At 55.6% G+C, this 18,143-nt stretch overlaps 1 protein-coding gene across 6 annotated transcripts in view; it reads left to right on the plus strand.

The window, feature by feature from the left end:
- Positions 1-16,907, plus strand: part of ANK1 (ankyrin 1) — a 113,533-nt gene extending 96,626 nt beyond the window's left edge. For 2 of the 6 annotated variants that reach the window (XM_045286636.1, XM_045286637.1), the window contains 5 exons: positions 721-1,018; positions 7,479-7,562; positions 8,967-9,107; positions 9,288-9,423; positions 14,090-16,907. In XM_045286636.1, coding sequence (XP_045142571.1) covers positions 721-1,018; positions 7,479-7,562; positions 8,967-9,107; positions 9,288-9,386 — 622 coding nt within the window. In that variant the 3' untranslated portion in view covers positions 9,387-9,423; positions 14,090-16,907. Of the gene's footprint in view, positions 1-720; positions 1,019-6,148; positions 6,831-7,478; positions 7,563-8,966; positions 9,108-9,287; positions 9,424-14,089 lie in introns of those variants that run through there. The other 4 variants (XM_045286635.1, XM_045286638.1, XM_045286639.1 and 1 more) reach the window with 4 other exon arrangements.
- Positions 16,908-18,143: the final 1,236 nt, after the last annotated feature.

Here is an 18,143-nt window from a genome sequence, read left to right on the forward strand (position 1 = left end):
ATGGGTTGGCCGTGAGTTGGGGGCCAACTTGACAGCAGCTCACCACAAAACGAGAGAGGATGTAAGGGTGCTACAGAGGTTCTTGGGGGGGGGGGGAGATGTCAGTGAAACTGAGATTATGGGAAAGTGGCGGCTGTTTGGTAAAAGACGGTGAGAGAGAGACTGTGACTGGGGAGGGAGATGCCTGGGCAGGGTCGAGGTCAAGAGCATTGAAGGAGACGAGGTCAAGGAACTGGGAAGCAAGGTGCTGGATATTGAAGCCGTAGACTCTGCCTGCATGAGTAGTCTGGCAGAAGCCAGGGCTAGAGCCTTCCACGGGTCAGTAGGCTTCACCTGGGTGACAGCAGTGGTGGTGGGTGGCCTGTCTGATGATGTGAGCTGTTGAGTCTGGAGGCACCAGTACCAGGGCCATCAATATAAGCTAAGAGTCTTGGGAATCCAGAATGGGGAGCTGTTCACCCAAAGGAAGGGGGACCAGTGGCTGTGGTCTCCATGGCTTTTTCCACCAGGGCAGGGGGGATGGACCTTGGATGCCTCTCGGGACCAAAGCAGCATTCTCTCACACTCTCGCACCCCCTGCCTGCCTTTGGTGGCAGTACGGGTATGTGGATGAGCCAGGGCACCGGATAGGAGAGGGCATCTGGGAGGAGAGAGACTGCCGAGTGACTGGGTGTCCTTTCTCTCTTCCTGGCCACCTCTGTCACCTCTCCTTGTCCCCAGACTGCAAGACTGGGATGGAGAAGGCTCGATTGTCTCATACCTACAAGATGCTGGACCAAGTTCTTGGCAAGAGGAGGTCACACAAGGCCCACACTCGTTCCAGAGAACAGTCACCACTGTCAAAGGGCTGGAGCCCGGTGGGTCTCAGGAGTATGAGCAGGTCTTGGTGTCTGCGATTGAGCACATGCGGGTAGAGCAGCCTGAGGCGGAGAGCTCCCTGGCTGACAGAGATCGGAGAGGACAAGGCCACGGAGACTGGATGCAGGAGGCTGAGAGCGCCGTCTCCTGGATGGTCGAGGTGAGAGCCTGCAGGGAGCCCCACCCGTGTCCATGCCGAAGGGGGCCTGATGTCCTAGTGCAGCCTCCCAAGTCAGGCCTCCAGCCAAGCGCCTTTCTTTCTTTCTCTAAAAAAATGCAGTGTGAACTTCACTTTCTCTAGAAATTCAGAACACTAGGTTGCAGTCTACCTCTCCACCGCCCGGAGCCCTACTGATGGGAGGAGGCTGCAGACTGTGTGGGCATTCGTCCTCCCCACAGCCCGGCGGCCAGGGGACCCTTGACCAATGCTGCTTCAGAAAGGGGGGCTGCTAATCTCACCATCACTGTTTCAGAGGCGGGCTTTGCCTCTGTCCTGTGTCCCTCCTGTTTTGAGAGGACAGACTCAGAGCCAAGAGAATTGGGTGCAGGGTTAGCCCAGCCCTCCTTAGCTGGGGGCCTTGGCACCTCGGTGTCCCCACTGGCAACATGAGGGGTGGCTGGGCAAGATTTCTCTGGCTCTGGAATTCTGTCATTCTGTGGCCATCCCAGGTCCATGCAAGTTGGATAGGCAGGCTTTGTCCTTGCTTCCCTCCTCCTTCCCATTCCTGGCTCTCTCTCCTCTCAGGCCTCCCCCCTACCCTTTGCTCCCTCTTCTCCCCAACCTCCCTCTGACTTCTCCTCCTTTTTATCGATTTCATTCGCTGTCTTCTGCCCTCCGTGCCCACGCTCAGCCCCGTGGCCCTCGCCTCTCCCAGCAGTTGTGCATTTTCCTGTTTGTCACAGAGGCGTGTGTGGTCTATGGAGTCCCATTCAGTCCTACGGAGGAAGGAGATGTGTGCTGCCACCACCCCGGCCCATTTCAGAGCGCTTTCTTCTCTTTGTCGTTAGCTCCCTCCCCTGCCTTGCCCCTAGGTAATTATCAGCCCACTTACTGTCTGGCTAGCTCTGTCTGTCCTGGATTTCACATACAGAAAATCTGACCACCCAAACAGGAAGCAAGCAAGAGGAAACCCTAAAAACAACAACGACTATACAGAACGTAGAAAAACCGGAACCAAAAAAGGAAAACAGAAAATGTTAAAAACTAACAGGGGTCAGAAAGGCTATCACATGATCCGCTGTGGATATTGTAGCCTAACGGCTCCTGCCCTATCAACGTTTACAGTGCTCTTTCTGACAGCAAGAGCCCTCAACTGGGGTCAGAGGGGACTCACCTGAGACTTAATCCAGGTGGGAACCCTGCAAATGGATTTGGAGCTTCCACTGCCATCCATGACTTTCTGCAAACTGGGTGCTCACAGTTCAAGTGCTGATACCATCCCCTCCTTGGGACTGAGATTTTAATATTGTTGTTTTTACTCTCTGTAATGCGAGATTGCAAAGAAACATAGGGACAGAGTAGCGTACCCACTTCCCCTGGGCACCTCGAGTTCCATCACTATGCCACCTCAGCTCCCCTCTCCCCCAGAATACTCTTTTGAAGCAAATCCTAGACATCTTACTAATGTGTATACCTGTGGCATTTGCTGCTTGATTCATAGGTAGCTTAACATGTATGCGAGTGAAATGTTGTGTGTCTCACTCTCTCCTGACTCTGCTCCACACTGAGATCTGTCTAGCTGCTCTGTGTCCATCTGGTCCAGCACGTCTAGCTGTGCTCCTCGCCTCTCCTCTCTGTCCTTCTGTCCCCCTCTCTCCGGCACAAACCGTCATTCCAAATGACCACCTCCGAGGTGTCCACTTAGCCCTGTGTTTGCTCTAAAATGGCCCTGGGCTGCTGGCTGTGAAGGGCTGCCCGGAATTCAATACGTTTTAATTTAGACTGCCTCCCTGCCAAGTCTGTGCACTCAGCTAGGACGGGCAGCGTGTCCAGTTTTACCCACCCCCGGCATTCTTTCGGTCAGAGGACAACAAGGCAGCAGAGGCAGAAAGCAGGGCACTCTGAGGACATCGTGGAAGGAAACCTTCCAGAGCAGCTCACCCGAATCCCCCATTTATATATTAGGAGCCAGATCCAGAACGGCCAGGAGCTTACCTCTGCCAAGGCCAGGACGGTCCAGATGCCAAGGCAGCAGTCTTGCTGCGGGAGAGTGTGTGCAGGGCACCCCCCCTGAAAAGGGAGGATGCCTTCCTGGCCTGTGACCAAGTTGGATGGCAGAGACCATGCTGTTCTCAGCAGCTATTGGACGGGCTGTGCCCAGTGGGTGAAGGTGAGGCATATCCAAAGGGATGGCTTGCAAGGCACCCATAAAACAGTGCACCCTCTCCTCACTTACCGTAACTCCCTCACTTCCCAACAGTTCACATTTGTGAGCATAGCAAATAAAATACCCACCCTCCGACGAGTTGCACATGGACAACGTACGAGGTGAGAGGTAACAGATGCGGAGGTGAGAGGCGAGGTGCACACTGGCTGTGAGAGTTCAGGTTATGTGGCTGGACCACGATTCTCCGTGACTTGGCAGTTACTTAGTGGCATGATTTGGCAGTTAGTTTAAGGTGACCAGATGCCCTGCTTGTGGCAGGACAGTCCCGCTTTTTAACAATTTGTCCCGTGTCCCGTGGCGTTTTTAAAAAGTCCCAATTTTTTGAAAGAATGTACGACAAGCTAGGGAACCGTCTATTTGGTCCCTATAGACCAAATTTTTAATCAAGAATCCTCCCTCCCCCTGGTCCATGGTGTCCCGCTTTACCAGTGTTAGAATCTGGTAAAAATCTGGTCACCTTAAGTTAGTTATCTGAGAGTGCAGGGGATTCATCCTGAAGGCCGGTGGTTTGAATCGACCAGCCGCTCTGTGGCAGAAAGCCGAGGTAGCCTGCTTCCTTAAAAATCTCCCACCTCGGAAACCCCACGGAACAATCGCACGCTTTCATTGTGGTTGCCCTGGGTGGGTTTTTGGCTGGTTGCTTCAGTCACCCTCCGTTTTGTAATCTCGTGGGCTAGCCTCCATTGTCACCTGACACAGATTTTTTGCCTAACATCCTGGAAATACGCAGCTGCCTTTCCCCTGAGTCATCGAGGACAGTGGGGTTGGGACAGAGATGGGGAGGGGCCACGTGGTCTGTGGCTAAGGAGTTCAATCAAAAACCATTATAAGCTAAAAACAGAAACGGATCTGACATGTGTTTCATGTACAGCTTGCACATCGGGCACTATTTCTGAGAGTCACAGTGAACTTCCAGAGTTCTCCTAGCACACCACGGCCCTGGGAAGGGCTGGGGAACAGTGTTCGCTTAACACACAGTTCGCCCTCACACACCGCTTTCCGTCTGAACCTGGAGGCTCTGCACATCAATCATTCTTCATAAGAACCCGATGAGAAAGCAAAGAAATGCCCTGGCAGTCCCATGGCTAAGCACGGTGGCTAGCCCAGAGGTTGGCAATTCGAGCCCACCAGCCAGTCCACTGGAGAAAGATGTGGCAGCCTTGGAAACTCTGGGGGACAGTTCTACTCTGCCTAAGGAGTGGGGATCATGCCAGTGGGTGAGATCAAGTAAAACAGGTCCCACCAATCTGACTACCAGGCTATTGTTTGACTAACAGGTGGCTTTAGGAAACCCGTCTGCTCAAGGATCACTGAGCTTCCAAAGATCACCCCAGAACAATGACCTTCACGGGTCACCCCCAACTCCATGGACCCCAGAAACCTAGCTACCAGGAGAATGAAAGCCTCCTTTCCCAGAAGGCAGGCGTAGATTGGCTCCAGCCCCGCCGAGGCCTCTGAGGGTCAGGGAGAAATGTCTGCCACACGGAGGCCCTGAGGGGCTACGAGCAGCTCCTTGGCTGATGGTCTGGGCTTTTCTGCTGGTGCTTTCTTGCTGACGTGAGCCAGTGCATGTGAGTGGTTAGAGTTGGAGTTCTGTACCCCTTACCTGTAAGAGTCATGGAAGCAAGTTGCTCAGCCTCACCCCATTGTTTAACTGATAGACCCCGCTGCCCCGTAGGGGGATTATCAGGTTGGCAGTGAGTTCCCTAACCTTGTGACAAGCCCACAGGGCAGTGCCTGCGGCTGTCAGCATTCAGGGTGAAAACAGACAGTCGCCATGGAGTCAGCACTGGCTCAAGGCCACCCCATCTGAACTGCTTCTAAGGTTTTCTTGGTTGTGGCCTGTGGTAGCAGATCGCCTGCCCTGGGGTGGTAGCCAGACGCTTAACCATGTGCGCCACCCAGAGACTCCATTAATCACGGGTGCATGCTCCAACTCAGACTCCTGACATCGAGTCATTTCTGACTCACCGTGACCTTACAGAGCAGGGTGGAACTGTCCCTGTGGACTTCCAGGAAGACCAAAAATCTTTATAAGAGTAGAGAGCCTCGTCTTTCTCCCACAGGGTGGCTGGTGGTTTCAAACTACTGCCCTTGTGGTTAGCAGCCCAGTGTGCAACCCACTGTGCTACCAGAGCCCTTTTATTCATAGCGACTGTACTCCTGAACCATGCGATCCTCACAGCAATCTTGAAAAGTAGTGGGGAGAGCACCCCAGCCCCTTTTTACGGATGAGGAAGCAGAGAAGCAGAGGCTCAGCTCTGCTAAGACGCCACAGTCGGTTAGTGGCAGGTCCGTGTGCTGAGTCTCAGACCCTCAATGTTCTTCCACTGTGCCGGATGCTCCTCAAAGAGGGACCTGCCAGCCCCAGCTGCTGCTGCATTTATGAATCAGCTCTGTGAAAGCAAGCTAATAGGCGTGCTTCCTGCGCGGGGGTGGCATTAGCCTAGCACGGGAAGAGGCTTTGAGGACAGGCCTTAAATGGACACACGAGGTACATGCCCAATGTCAGGGTTTCCGTGCCCACGAAAGGAAGAGACTGAGGGCCTGCAGGCTGATGGGAAGTTTCACCTCCAGGACTCGCCAGCCGACTTCCAGGTGGCCCAGCACCCGTGCTGGCTCCTGCTAAGTTCATTGGACCTGGACTGGGTCTGAGGAAATTGCTCCCTCATGGGGCTGATTCTGAATTCAAGCCTCCACCCTCGAGGACACCAGCTGGTCCCACCCCTAGGAACAGGGCTGAGTAGTTAGCACTCTGATCACAGCGATAATAGCCCCAAAGGAACGCAGTGCAAGCAGCCACGTCCTCGGGACTGTGTTCCTGTCCTATCTCTGGGTGAGGACATTCTCTGGAGAGGAATTCACACCCTCCTGGCAGCACTGCCCTCTGGTTCCCCATAAAGGCAGCAGGCAGGCAGGCAGGCAGGCAAGAGGAGCAGACCCTCTGGGAGCAGTCGCTGGGTGGGGTGAGGACTCCAGGGGGTGTCCCTCCCATGCTGACTGGCGTGCGATCTGGGTGCAGAGGACAGACACACCTGCTAGCTTCCATCTCGCCCCCTTGGACAGCTCCAGCAGCTGGGTTTGGGAGCTAAAATTACAGAAGCCTGACATCACCCGGGTGTGCGTGCAGGCAGTGCCGGGCTGCTGGGCAGGAGGGGCACTCCGATCTAGCTGTGGGGCCACTGGCTCTCCTGTCCTGGAAGGAAGAGCGAGAGACGACCACGGAGAGAGGGGCAGAGACAGAGAGAGCGACCTGGCTCATGGACAGGGCCTCTGGGGAGAGCGGGAGTCCCAGAGGAGAATGAGAGGGTGCCCCTCGGCTGCAGTGTGGCCCTGGAGGGCCAGGCTGGTGAGGAGGAGGTGAGGATGTGGACGTTTATCACCCAGTTCCTGGTCACGCTGGTGCTCCTAGGCTTTTTCCTGGTCAGCTGTCAGAACGTGATGCACATTGTCAAGGGCTCCCTGTGCTTTGTGCTGAAGCACATTCACCAGGAGCTGGACAAGGAGCTGGGGGAGAGCGAGGGCCCGAGTGACGACGAGGAGACCATCTCCACCAGGGTGGTCCGCCGTCGGGTCTTCTTGAAGGTAAACGCCAGGCAGGCAGGACTGGGTTGGTGGCGGGAGCGCTGTGCTGGGTGAGGGGAGAGCAGGGAAGGGGATGGCCGTCTGGAGAGAGGTCTCGCAGGATCCGGCTCTGCAGAGAGCCGAGGACCTGCCCGGAGCTGTGAGCAGCACCCAGTTGACCCCTGGCAGCATGCAAGGGTGTGGGGGTGCGGGGAGCCAGCTCTGGGCTTTAGCAGGCCTGTTCTCTACCTGCAGTGTGGGGATCGCATGTCAGTCCCATGCAAGGCAACGGTGCATACACAAGGGCTTTCTAACCTGTAAAGAGACATCAGTGTGGCTCCCCCACTCCCCACCTATTTCTTCCTGCAGGGGGTCTCCATAAATCTCCTGCCATCATCCCGGTTTTGGCCACTGCTCAAACTGTTGGGAGGATGGAGAACACAAAGCCTTTTCAAGATCCAGGCTTCGTGCTGCCGCAAGGCCCCACCAAGGCACCTCTAGGCCTCTGGGAGCCCACGAGGTGGCTGCAGCCACTTGCTAAGTAGGAGTTTCCCATCATGGTGGGGATTTGATGGACCCAGGCCATTGCTGCTATTTGACTTCCTGGCTCTCGTATTCCCAAACTGCCTCTTGTCAACCCTAGGTTTTTCTCCCTGTCTCTAATTCCAGGGTAATGAGCTTCAGAATATTCCAGGGGAGCAGGTGACCGAGGAACAATTCACGGATGAACAGGGCAACATTGTCACCAAGAAGGTGGGTGCAGAGGGTCTCCGGGAGCCGGGGGAGGCAGGTGGGCTGGCAGCACTCACAGCCCCTCACCCTGGCCCCCACAGAGGGGGCTGTTGCCGCCCCGCCCCCTTTGCTGCGCAGGAGACATGGCTCAGGTGCTGGGAGGCTGGTCTCCTGCCGTCCAGACATGGCCTTCTTGATTTTGCCTGATCTCATGGGATTAATTCCCACTAGTCAGTTCCTGGGGGAACTGCCTCCAGGGAACACCACCAGAAATACCCAGAATGCCTGGAAAACAGGGCTTCCTGCGAACAGTGTGATCAATCCAGGCTTACCACTCAAACCCCAACATGCCCACTCATCTGGATCCTGTAGGACAGGGTAGAACTGCCCCTGCGTTTCTGAGACTGCATCTCTTTACGGCAATAGAAAGCCTCTTCTTTCTCCCGCCTAGCAGCTGGTGGTTTTGAACTGCTAACTTTGCAGTTAGCAACCCAATATGAGACCAGGGCTGGTGGTGTCCCAGGGATCTCATAAAATAAAAGAATGCGCAAACTCACAGAATGTGTTGCAGATAGCCATTCGGCAGCCATGATTTGGAGTGCCGGGTACCATGCCAGATCTGAGCAGAAGGGAGACGAAGGGGCAAAGTGTGTGTCCCCTGGGATCCTGCTCACACTGTGTGGTGGCCAGTCCGTGTGTCCAGCTTGCCTCCAGCAAGCTTCCTGCATGCAGGGACCAGGCTTTGTGTATGTAGGAGCCCATAGGTGGCCTCCAGGTGAGCACAGCTTGAGTATTGGGACTGATGGCTGAGGCGTTGAATGGATTCTGGAGCATTGCTTACTGTCAATGACAAAGACGTGCTCTTGGCCTTCAGGAACTGGCAGTCCCACGGGGAAGGCACACAGCATAATCTTTCATTCACACCTCAGGGCAGAATGAACTAAGTGCTCCTGCCTATAGCAGTGGTTCTCAACCTTCCTAATGCCATGACCCTTAAATATAGTTCCTCATGTTGTGGTGACCCTCCAACCATAAAATTATTTTCGTTGCTACCTGGAGGTTTCATACCTGTAATTTTGCTACTGTTATGAATTGGGCAACCCCTGTGAAAGGGTCATTTGACCCCAAAGGGGTCGTGACCCACAGGTAGAGAACCACTGGCCTAGAGGTAGAAGTTGCATATGCCCAAACCTTGCCTCTTAAGCCTGGGAAGACCCCTCCGGCCTCTCTGAGGTTGTCCACTGTGAGTTTTTCCATAAGGTGATGGTGCAGGGGGCCTGAGTGACCACTCTTGTTAGCCCATCAAGGAAGGACCCCCTGGGATGAAGGCAGCCTCACCTGTAAATCTCATTTCCAGGGACTTGCTCTCCCGGAGCTCCATCTGGTTGGCTTGACCCACCCTTGCCCCCCGTCTCTCTCTTTCAGATTGTTCGCAAAGTCGTGCGGCAGATAGACTCATCTGGTGCCGATGACCCCCAGGTGCGCGAGGAGGTGATTGTCCACGGGCCCCCGGAGGATGCTAGTGAGCTGGAAGCTGACATTGATTTCTTAATGAAACAGGCCAAGGTACTGCGGCGGCCCTGCCTCCCGAGGGCCAGCCGGCCCCTCTGCTCCAGCTCAGCCTGGCTTCCTCCTGCGCTGTCCACAGGCTTTCTCCCTGCACCTCCTTCTCGAGCCCCCGCCCCCACTTCGCCACCACCTCCTGTGTGATCTATCCCGCTTTCTGTCTCTGCCTGCCATCTCCAGGTGGAGCTGAGAGGGAGTAGCCTGCAGCCAGACCTCATAGAGGGCAGGAAGGGGGCTCAGATAGTGAAGAGAGCCAGCCTGAAAAGGGGGAAGCAGTGATCTCCAGGCCCCTCTCCTGGGAGTAGCCTCTTTGGAGGTAACGCCAACTCTGCATGCCACTGCATGCCTGCTGCCCGGGTGGAGAGGCTGCTGCTGGGACCAGGAGCTGCATGATGCCCCTTCCTTCTTCCCCTCCCTCCCCTTCTGCCTGACTGATGGGACAAGAAACCCATACAGCTGGGGCAGGGAGTAAGAGCCTGGATTCCAGTTCTCCGGCCTCCGAAGCACGTCCCAAGCAAAGCAAGTTTCCTCACCAAAGCAAGTCAGCAACACTGACTTGACCCACCTCTCAGCAAGGCTGGAGAAACAGGCAGACTTACAGAAAGCACTGTGGTGAGGGGGAAAACCGCATGCTGTAGATCGACGTAGTGACTTGATCCCAGAAACCAAGCAGAGGGGGAGAGGACAGGGCTCTGGGCTGGATGGCCAACGCCGGTGAGACACTTCCACCTGGCAGTCAGTTCCCAGGTTGGTGTCTCTCCAACCTGGAGCCTGCCACGACTTAGAAGCTCTACGGTGGGGCTCCCTGGGATGTGGTTCCCCCTTGCTTTCTAGAAAAGGGCGAAGCTGGACAGGCCTGCAGGGTCTACGCCATTCTCCCTGCCCGCCAGGAGGGTCAGGGCCAGGCAGTTGTCAGCAGGCATGGGGTGTGTGTGTGAGCATGAGGGTCCTATGGGAGGAGCAAGGTGTGCAGTGCTTTGCCGTGAGGGGTGCGTGCAGTCGCAGCAGCACCTGCAGACCGCCCTGTGTGTGTGCTGTGTGGTGCCAGGACTCCAGCGGCCCGCTCTGGTCTCCGTCCTCCCTGAGGGATCCTGTACTGAGCTGCCCCGAGGTCCTTCTTTGAGCCCAGCTCGGGGCAGCTCAGTACAGGATGCGTCGGGGTGGGAGTCGGCAGGAAGCCAGGAAGCACCGAGGCCCCACACAGCTGACTGTGACCCTCCAAGCCCCCAGGGTCGGGCTGCACCAAGAGCAGGCCCGCCTCCTCCCGAGCCTTCCAAAGTGCTGACTCCGGGCTTCTTGTCAGATCTCAGCATTTGGGCAGAAGGAGGCCTGGCGGATCCAGTTTTAGGCTAAAATTAGACCTGGCTTCTCAGCAGCTTAAGGAGGTCACCGAGGTAACCCGGGCGCTGCCGGGCTATTGGTTCAGACGGTGGTGGTGAGCCGCAGTCTGGCCCTGGAAAGAACGCAAAGGTGCAGGTCATTTGAGAAAGCAGGGTACGCACACTCTTCCGCCTCTTTTCCCAAAGGCTCCATGGAGACAGCTCCAAAACTCAGCTCAGTGTGGCTCAGGTTCTGCCTGCAGGCATTCTTAGACTGGAGAGGGGTAGGCTGGACGACAGGCTGCAGGAGTGAGGGGAACCCCGAATTAGCATTATGGGGTTTTTGGTTTTTTTACTTTGCAATAGATGATCTTTAAAGTGGTCAACCCCCACTCCCCACTCCCACCCACTCTCCCTCCACGAAGAGGAACTGAGTCACACCAGGGTGGATTTCAGGGACACTGAGCCTGGCTCCAGGAGAGTTCAGGGGCTCCTGTCCATAGGAAGGCAGCAGGGGCAGAGGGTGGCCGGATTGCGGTGAGGGTGCAGGCATGGAGTTAGGGCTCCGACACAGACCCTAAGGGTCAGGAGGACGGGGTGAGGGGTAGCATAAAACCCTCTCCCTCCCAGTAAGAGCAAAGCCTGGAGAGGACTTGATGTTGGACCAGAAGGCTCCAAGCAGAGTCTGTTTCAGGGAGTGCAAGCTAGGGGCTTTGGGGCCTCATCTCAAGGTCTGGCTCCCTGTTTCCAGGGTTGTAAAAAAAAGTTACCAGGGAACCCTGGTGGCATAGTAGTTATGAATTGAACTGCTAACCTCAAAGTCCCCAGTTTGAAACCATGAAGCATTCCCAAGAGAGAAAGATGGGGCTTTCCACCACTGTAAGCAGTTGCCGTCTCAGAAACTCACTGGGCAATTCTACCGGGACCTAGAGAATGTCTGTCAATCTCAGGGAGGGAGTTGCATCAGACCTGTGTGTGTCCAGGAGTAGAACTGTGCTCCACAGGGGGGATGTTCCAGAAACAGTATTGCCAGAGCTTTCTTCTGAGGAGCCTCTGGTTTGGGTCAGCAGCCTGTGTTATACTGGCCTGTGTTACCCTAGACACGCGTTTCACTGTGCCCGCTTCAGGCTCCTCAAAGGAGCCTTATGATACTTACTCCTTTGGAGTGTGTGTTACTCAGTCATTAAAAAAGGCATTGAAGACAGTCCTGGTGACAGCGGCAGGGCTGCCACACAGGGGAAATACAGACAAAGCATGCCGGCCCTTGGTCGATGGCAGATCTGCTTTGTCATGTGACCCGAGGCAAGTCGATTGACCTCACCAAGCCTCAGGTTCTTTATTCACACCATAGCAATAATGCTGATGAGGTTCCCCTTGGCAGGGGGAAGGGGAGATCGTTAGTTTGTTTGGGAAGGGGCTTTCTCAGTGTCATCTGCAAACCCTCTGCATAGGAATCACTAGGGAGTTTTGTTAAAACTCTGATCCCCGGTCCAGCTTGTACAACTCTTTGGGGTTGCAGAAAGCCTCATCTTTCTCTGAAGGAGCGGCTGGTGGTTTCGAACTGCTGACCCTGTGGATAACAGCTCAGTTGGTAACCCAAGGGCAAGATCCAGCAATAGCCCTCCAGCAGTTTCCTTCAGGCAGCTCACAGTTCCTTGTGGCTCCTGGGTCTCGGTAGCATGGGGCTCCCTAGGGTGTTGATTCTTTTCATTACCACACTGATCTGATGAGATTAAAATGAAACAAAACAAAAACGCACTACCATCAAGTCAGTGCCGACTCCTCGCGACCCTGTAGGACAGGGTAGAACTGCCCCTGTGGGTTTCTGAGATTGTCACTGTTTAGGGAGTAGAAAACCTCTTCTTTCTCTTGAGGAGCGACTGGTAGCTTCGAATGGTTGACCTTGCAGTTCGCAGTCTAATTTGTGTCCATGATGCCACCAGCACTCCCAGACAGGTCCTATTCATACTCTCCGTTCCCAGGTGAGGAAACGGAGTCACAGAGGGCATAAATAACTTGACCAAAGCCCCGCAGCTGAGCCCAGATCTGAGGGTAGCACTCTGGCTCCAGAGCTCTCGCAATGAAAGGCAGTGACAGGAGGGAGTTCTGGAATGTAGAGGAGAACAAGGCCAGACGCTGGAGTTGTCTAGAAGACGTCTTGGGAGAGGGGAGTGGAAGTGAAGGTGCTAAGAGGCAGCTAGGTGGTATGCTTGCCTGGGATGAAGCATGGGCAGAGGCGCATTGCAGTGCAGAAGGCTCCGCTGACAGGAAGCCCCAGGCACTTCAAGGGGCCCAGGTTCCTGCTTCTCTAGATGAGAAGCTTGTCTTTGAGGGTACTAGTTTATTCAAGTGACTGCAGTAGAACAGCCTGGTGTTTTGGGGTTATAGCATCTTCTAGCAAAGAACTCAACACTGCCCCTCCTCACCTGCAGCATGCCCACCCAGTCTCCTTTCTGGTGGACCCCAGAGAGCCCCCTGTATGGAGACAGCCTTACCGCAGAATGAGGCTCCTGCCTCTGTATGCATGAGTCCCCTGTGACCCCCTGTTGCCCCCTATCCCCTCGCGTGCCAAGGTCCCGCAGACAGAATCCTGAATGGCTTAGTCTTGAAATCCCCGTGCTTTCCACCCTCAGTTGGAGGATGAGGTACCAGGACATTGAAGGATGGATGTGGCTCCCAGGCTGCTGAGTTGAGCCTTCACTCTCCAGGTGGAGCTGCTGTTTTAGAGCCCAGAACACAAGCTATTTCAGGATGGATGGATCTCTTTTTCAAAGATCTCTTTGCCCGGTAGAGACTGTCCATCCGTGAGCAATGGGAGAGAATCCAGTGTCACTTGACAGTAAAAGCTTGTGAGCCAGAACTGAAGACGCACTGTCATCCCTGAGACAATGGACTCCTAAGCCAGAGACCAGACCTGCTTTGTCTCGGTCCTCAGGGCTGACACAGAGCCGGCATCGATACACAGTGCCTGAACTGAAGTCGAGGGCACCATTGACTAGCCTTGCTCCTTTCCTAAAAAATTTACCACCTCAGAAACCCTGTATAGGGTGACCATGAATCAGCATGGACATGATGGCTTGGTGTTGGTTTGGTTTTCTCCTGAGATCCAAGGACCAGATCATGGCCATTTCTCTCCAGTGACGGCATAGGCCGTAAGGACGCAGAGCTCTCTTTAGCCCACACAAGAACTCGTCCACTCAGCTGGGCAGCTGGCGCTGAGAAGCAGCCTCCGCAGTTGGGCCCGTGGGAAGCCGTGGATGAGGGGTCAGGAAAGGCAGTCAGAGAGCTCGGCGTTTTTCATGTCAGTCCCTTGTGGGGTTGGCTGAGCCGGCTGCCATCGGAGTCTGCGCCAACTCACGGTGACCCCATGTGTGTCAGAGTAGAAATGTGCTCCACAGTTCAGTGGAAGATCGCTTGGCCTTTCTTCTGAGACACCTGGGGGTGGTTTAAAATTCCCAGCCTTTCTGGTTAGCAGCCAAGCACATCAACCATCTGGGCCCCCTAGAGGGTCCCCCACTTAGTGAGCTGGGCAGCTGCTTTTACCTGAATCAGATCCTGCCTGAGCAACTAGACACGGAATTCTGTATGGTGGGGGAGGGTAGTTTTTCCTCTGGGGCTTGCCCCTTCAAATTCTGAGTGACCCTCCTCTCTTTCTGTTCCCAGGGTCACACCTCGACACCCAACCCCTGAACTCCACACACTCTGCCATGCACACCGGAGGAGAGCTGGACCGGAGGGCGACAGACACGGTGCACACGTTCCTCTAGGCTCCCGGCATGATCTCTGTAAGAGACTTCCTTTAGTCTCCTATTCGCATGAACGACCGACTGTAGACGCATGACCTACAGTCCTCAATCCTGCCTCTAGTGACGATCTCAGTCGGAATCAGGATAAACACAGCAAGCAGGGGAGAGAGAGAGAGAAAAAAAAACATGAGCGGAAAGAAAAAGAAACACGTGCAAGAGCGAACAAGATCGCAAGAGTGAGACAAGGGCTCTTTGTGGCTGGGGATGGTATTTCTTTTTCAATCCTTTTCATTTTGACCTCGGACAGGGTAGTTTTCTTCCAACGCCATCTGTCAGAAATCCATGTGGGCTTCCTGTAAAGAAGGGAGGGGGAAAAGAAACAAACCCAGGACACTAGACATGAAATCAGTTTAGCCCCCAAATCCCACGTCCCCATCTGCCAGTCTTTCTCATCTACCCCCACCTCCCCATTCCACGTGTGATTGTCCCTTCCACTCCCCAGTGGGATCACTCCTCCCAGAACGTGCTACATGACATTCAGGACACACATACACATACACACGTTCACCTCTCCCCCAACTCAGTATACACACAGATTTTACTGTGATGTCTGAAGCTGTATAGACTCTGCTGTGGATAAACTGGACTTTTTTTATGTTGTCTCTCTCTCTCTCTCTCTCTCTCTCTCTCCCTCTTTCTCTCTCTCTCTGCCAGTTTCAGTATTAATCATCTTCCAATGGAAAATCATTACCTTTAGAGTGCATTCGGGGTTCCTTGTGTTAGGGACTTAAGAATCTGAGGTGAGGACCCCCAGGCTTAGCTATAGGGCTCAACCGGAGCCAGCACCCCACCTGAAAGGGTCTTCTCTCTCAGTTGGGAGAGGGCCGGTGGCTGTCCCAGGATTGCACCAGCATGTTCAATAGAGAAGAGGTTTTCTATATCTTCAAGCCCTTAGCTCATAGTCTGTGTTCAAAGTGTAAACTGTACAGTAATCAGCCTTGTGTATATGAAAAACAATAAATACTATGCAAACCAATAGAAACACTTTAGCAGTATGTACAAAGCACTAACAGCTCAGCTCCGGAGGACTTCTCCAAGGCTGCGGGAGAAGGAGCTATACAGCCTGTCCTTTTCAGTGAAAGAGGAAGGAAGGAGGGGTAGGGCTAGTGAACGGATCTGCCAGTGCGGACACGTCGGTGACAATCCCGAGGTCTCCCGGAGTGAACTTGGTGCTCTAACTCCAGGTGGCCGCGGGATGGCGTGGGGGTGCGGGCGGTGAGTGTGGACCCTGGGCTCTCAGCTGGACAGCCTCAGCGTCCCCACCGAGACTGACCAAGCTCCTCTGGCCCCCACCTGGAGCGGCGGAGCGAGGGGACCACGCCTGACCGCAGGCCCGGGGACAGGAGAGCTGCTGGAGGAGCAAGCAAGCTGCACGACCAAGAGGCCCCGGGAGGAAGGAACTCGCCTTGGTGCCAACGGGGAAGAGCCTTAACGTTCCACTGGCGCCCGCCTCCCAGGCCGAGGGCGGCCCGAATCAGCACAACGCGCCCGGCCCCCCGGGGCGGGCGCCCCCTCGGGCCAGGAGAGGGACTGGCAGGCTCTTCCCGGAGAGCCACTGCGGACGCACGTCCCGTCGCCTTCCTCCCCCGCCGCTCGCCGGGGGTGTCCCCGGGAGACGCCGAAACCTTCCAAGTAGCACAGAGCTCCCTCCGTGTCCGAGGCCCCAAGGCCCCGGTGCCGGTGACCTGCCCCAAAGATCTCCCCGGGGAACGGGTACCGCTGACCCGCCCGCTCGCCGGGGGAATCCCCTCCGTGCCCTCCCCGGGCCGAGTCGGGGTGCCACCAGGGGCCCGGGCGCCGCCGGCCTGCTCGGGCCGCCGGGATCCGCGCCCTGAGCCCGCCGGGATCCGGCCCCGACCAGTGTGTTGGCGGCGGTTTTGCTTTCGCTTTCCTAGCGGAGTGGGAGGGCGGAGAGAGCAGGTTCGAACGCGCGGCCGCCCTCCGCTCTTCCCGACGTTCGTGGAAACCAGCCTCCGGGCCCGGCCCCCGGGACTGCGCTCGCCCGGAGCCTGCTTTCCCAGCACAGCACAGCAGCCCGGCAGGGCTCGGCTGCAGCGCGGCGCCAGCGGGGAGAGGCGCCTGCTGCTCCCCAAAGCACCCCGCCCTCCCGGTGCCGCTCGATCCGGGCCGCAGCGGAGAGGGCGGTTGCCGCGCGGAGCAGGGCGGAAGGGAGTTGGGTGAAGGCCCAGGGAAGCCAGGCGCAGGGCTCGCCCCTCTCGCCTCGATTCTGCACCTCCCTCTCCTAGGTCGCCGCTGCAGCCGAACCCAGTAGCCCCTCTTAGAGCCCCGCGTGGGTCCCGCGGCTCCGGCTCCGCTTTGGCACCTTCTGCTCTGTCTGGCATGGCTGCTTGGCCCGCCAGCCCCAGGCCCTCGGCGGCATGGCTGCACGCCCCAGTTGCTAGTAGGAGCTGTTAGGGGAGGAGTTTGGGGTCTCCACCTGATGCCTAGAGAATGCTGCAGTCTGCACATTAGATGCTTTTTAGAAGTTTTGAAATTACCTTGATTTTTTTAATTGTTATGAAAAGGAATCTTTTCTTGACTCTCTCCCACATGCTCTGTTCTCGGGAGAGAATGCCCCATCCCACCCCCCCACTCTGATGTATAGACCATTTATTCTCCCTACACCAGCTGAACAAATGTCAAAATTAATAAAGAAATGGACTCATGGCACAGGACTCCATCTCTCCTTCCTGACTCTTTTTTTGGGTGGGTAGGTGGGTGGATGGGTGGATGGGAGGGGCCAGATTTGAGGTGCTGGGGCAGGGGAAAGGGAGTCAGGTGGTGGAGTCAGCCCACTATGAGACCTACAGCCCAGAGAGGTTCCCATCCATACTGGCCTCCTTCAGGGGGACCTGGTAGTCCCCCCAGTAAGACCCCCCCCCACTCTTACTTAGAGGTGCTGAGAAGGTTTCTGTCCCACCTCTAGGTGGGGATAGGGGACCCCACAAGGAGCCCTGGCTGCTAACAGAAAGATCTATCTACAGTTTGAGCCCAACCAGCTGCTCTGTTGGAGAATAGCCACACAGCCTGGCGCCGTAAGATGTACAGGCTGGGACACCCTCAGGATTGTTCTGGAAGGTAGCTAGGAGCCAGGATCAGCTAGCAGGCAGTGGGTTTTGTTATTTTGTTCTGCGTTGGCTAGGGGCACCACCTCAAACTCACTGCCCTGGAGTTGATTCAGATGCATCACACCCACACACCACCAGTATAAGTGGTTAGGCTCACAGCCCGAAGACACTGAGCCCCCAGGGGACCCTGATTGCTCCCATAAAGTCTGGTTACTGAACTCCATGCCAATCACAAATTCAAGAAGTCACCCACTGTGGAGAGAAAAAGAAGTCCCTGGGTGGTGTGAAGGGTGAAGTGTTGAAAGGTTAGCAGTTCCAGCCTCCCCTGAGGCCCTCAGAAGTTAGACAGTGGGGATCTGCTTCCAAGCAAACAAACTGCCACAGTCTCTTATGACTCCGGGTGGCCTACAGGACATGGTAGAACTGCCCCATGAGTTTCCGAAGCTGTAACTCTTTGCGGGAGTCGGAAGCCCTGTCTTTCTCCTGCTTCCAAAAGATAGTCTTGAAAACCCAGAGGAGTCATTAGCTCTGCTGGCACACATGGGTGGGGTCACCAGGAGTCAGAATTCTCACCATAAAACCCCGCCCCCACCAGACCAAACTCACTGTCATGGAGTCGAGGCTGACTCTTGTGACCCTATAGTACAGGGTAGAAAGGTCCCTGGGAGTTTCCGACACTGTAACTGTTTACGGGAGTCCAAAGCCCGTTTGGTCGCAGTCAACTCAGCAGCAGCCAACAATAACACCGAAAGAAGAGGGTCCACTTCTGTTCATAATGAGCAGTGACACTTTGTGGATAGCCAGCCACCATCTGTCAAATGGTGGGATGGGGTCAACAGTTGC

The sequence above is a fragment of the Echinops telfairi genome, unplaced genomic scaffold (genome assembly GCF_000313985.2).
Source record: "Echinops telfairi isolate 266 unplaced genomic scaffold, ASM31398v2 ScPeMD7_9;HRSCAF=40, whole genome shotgun sequence".
Classification (NCBI taxonomy): Eukaryota; Metazoa; Chordata; class Mammalia; order Afrosoricida; family Tenrecidae; genus Echinops; species Echinops telfairi.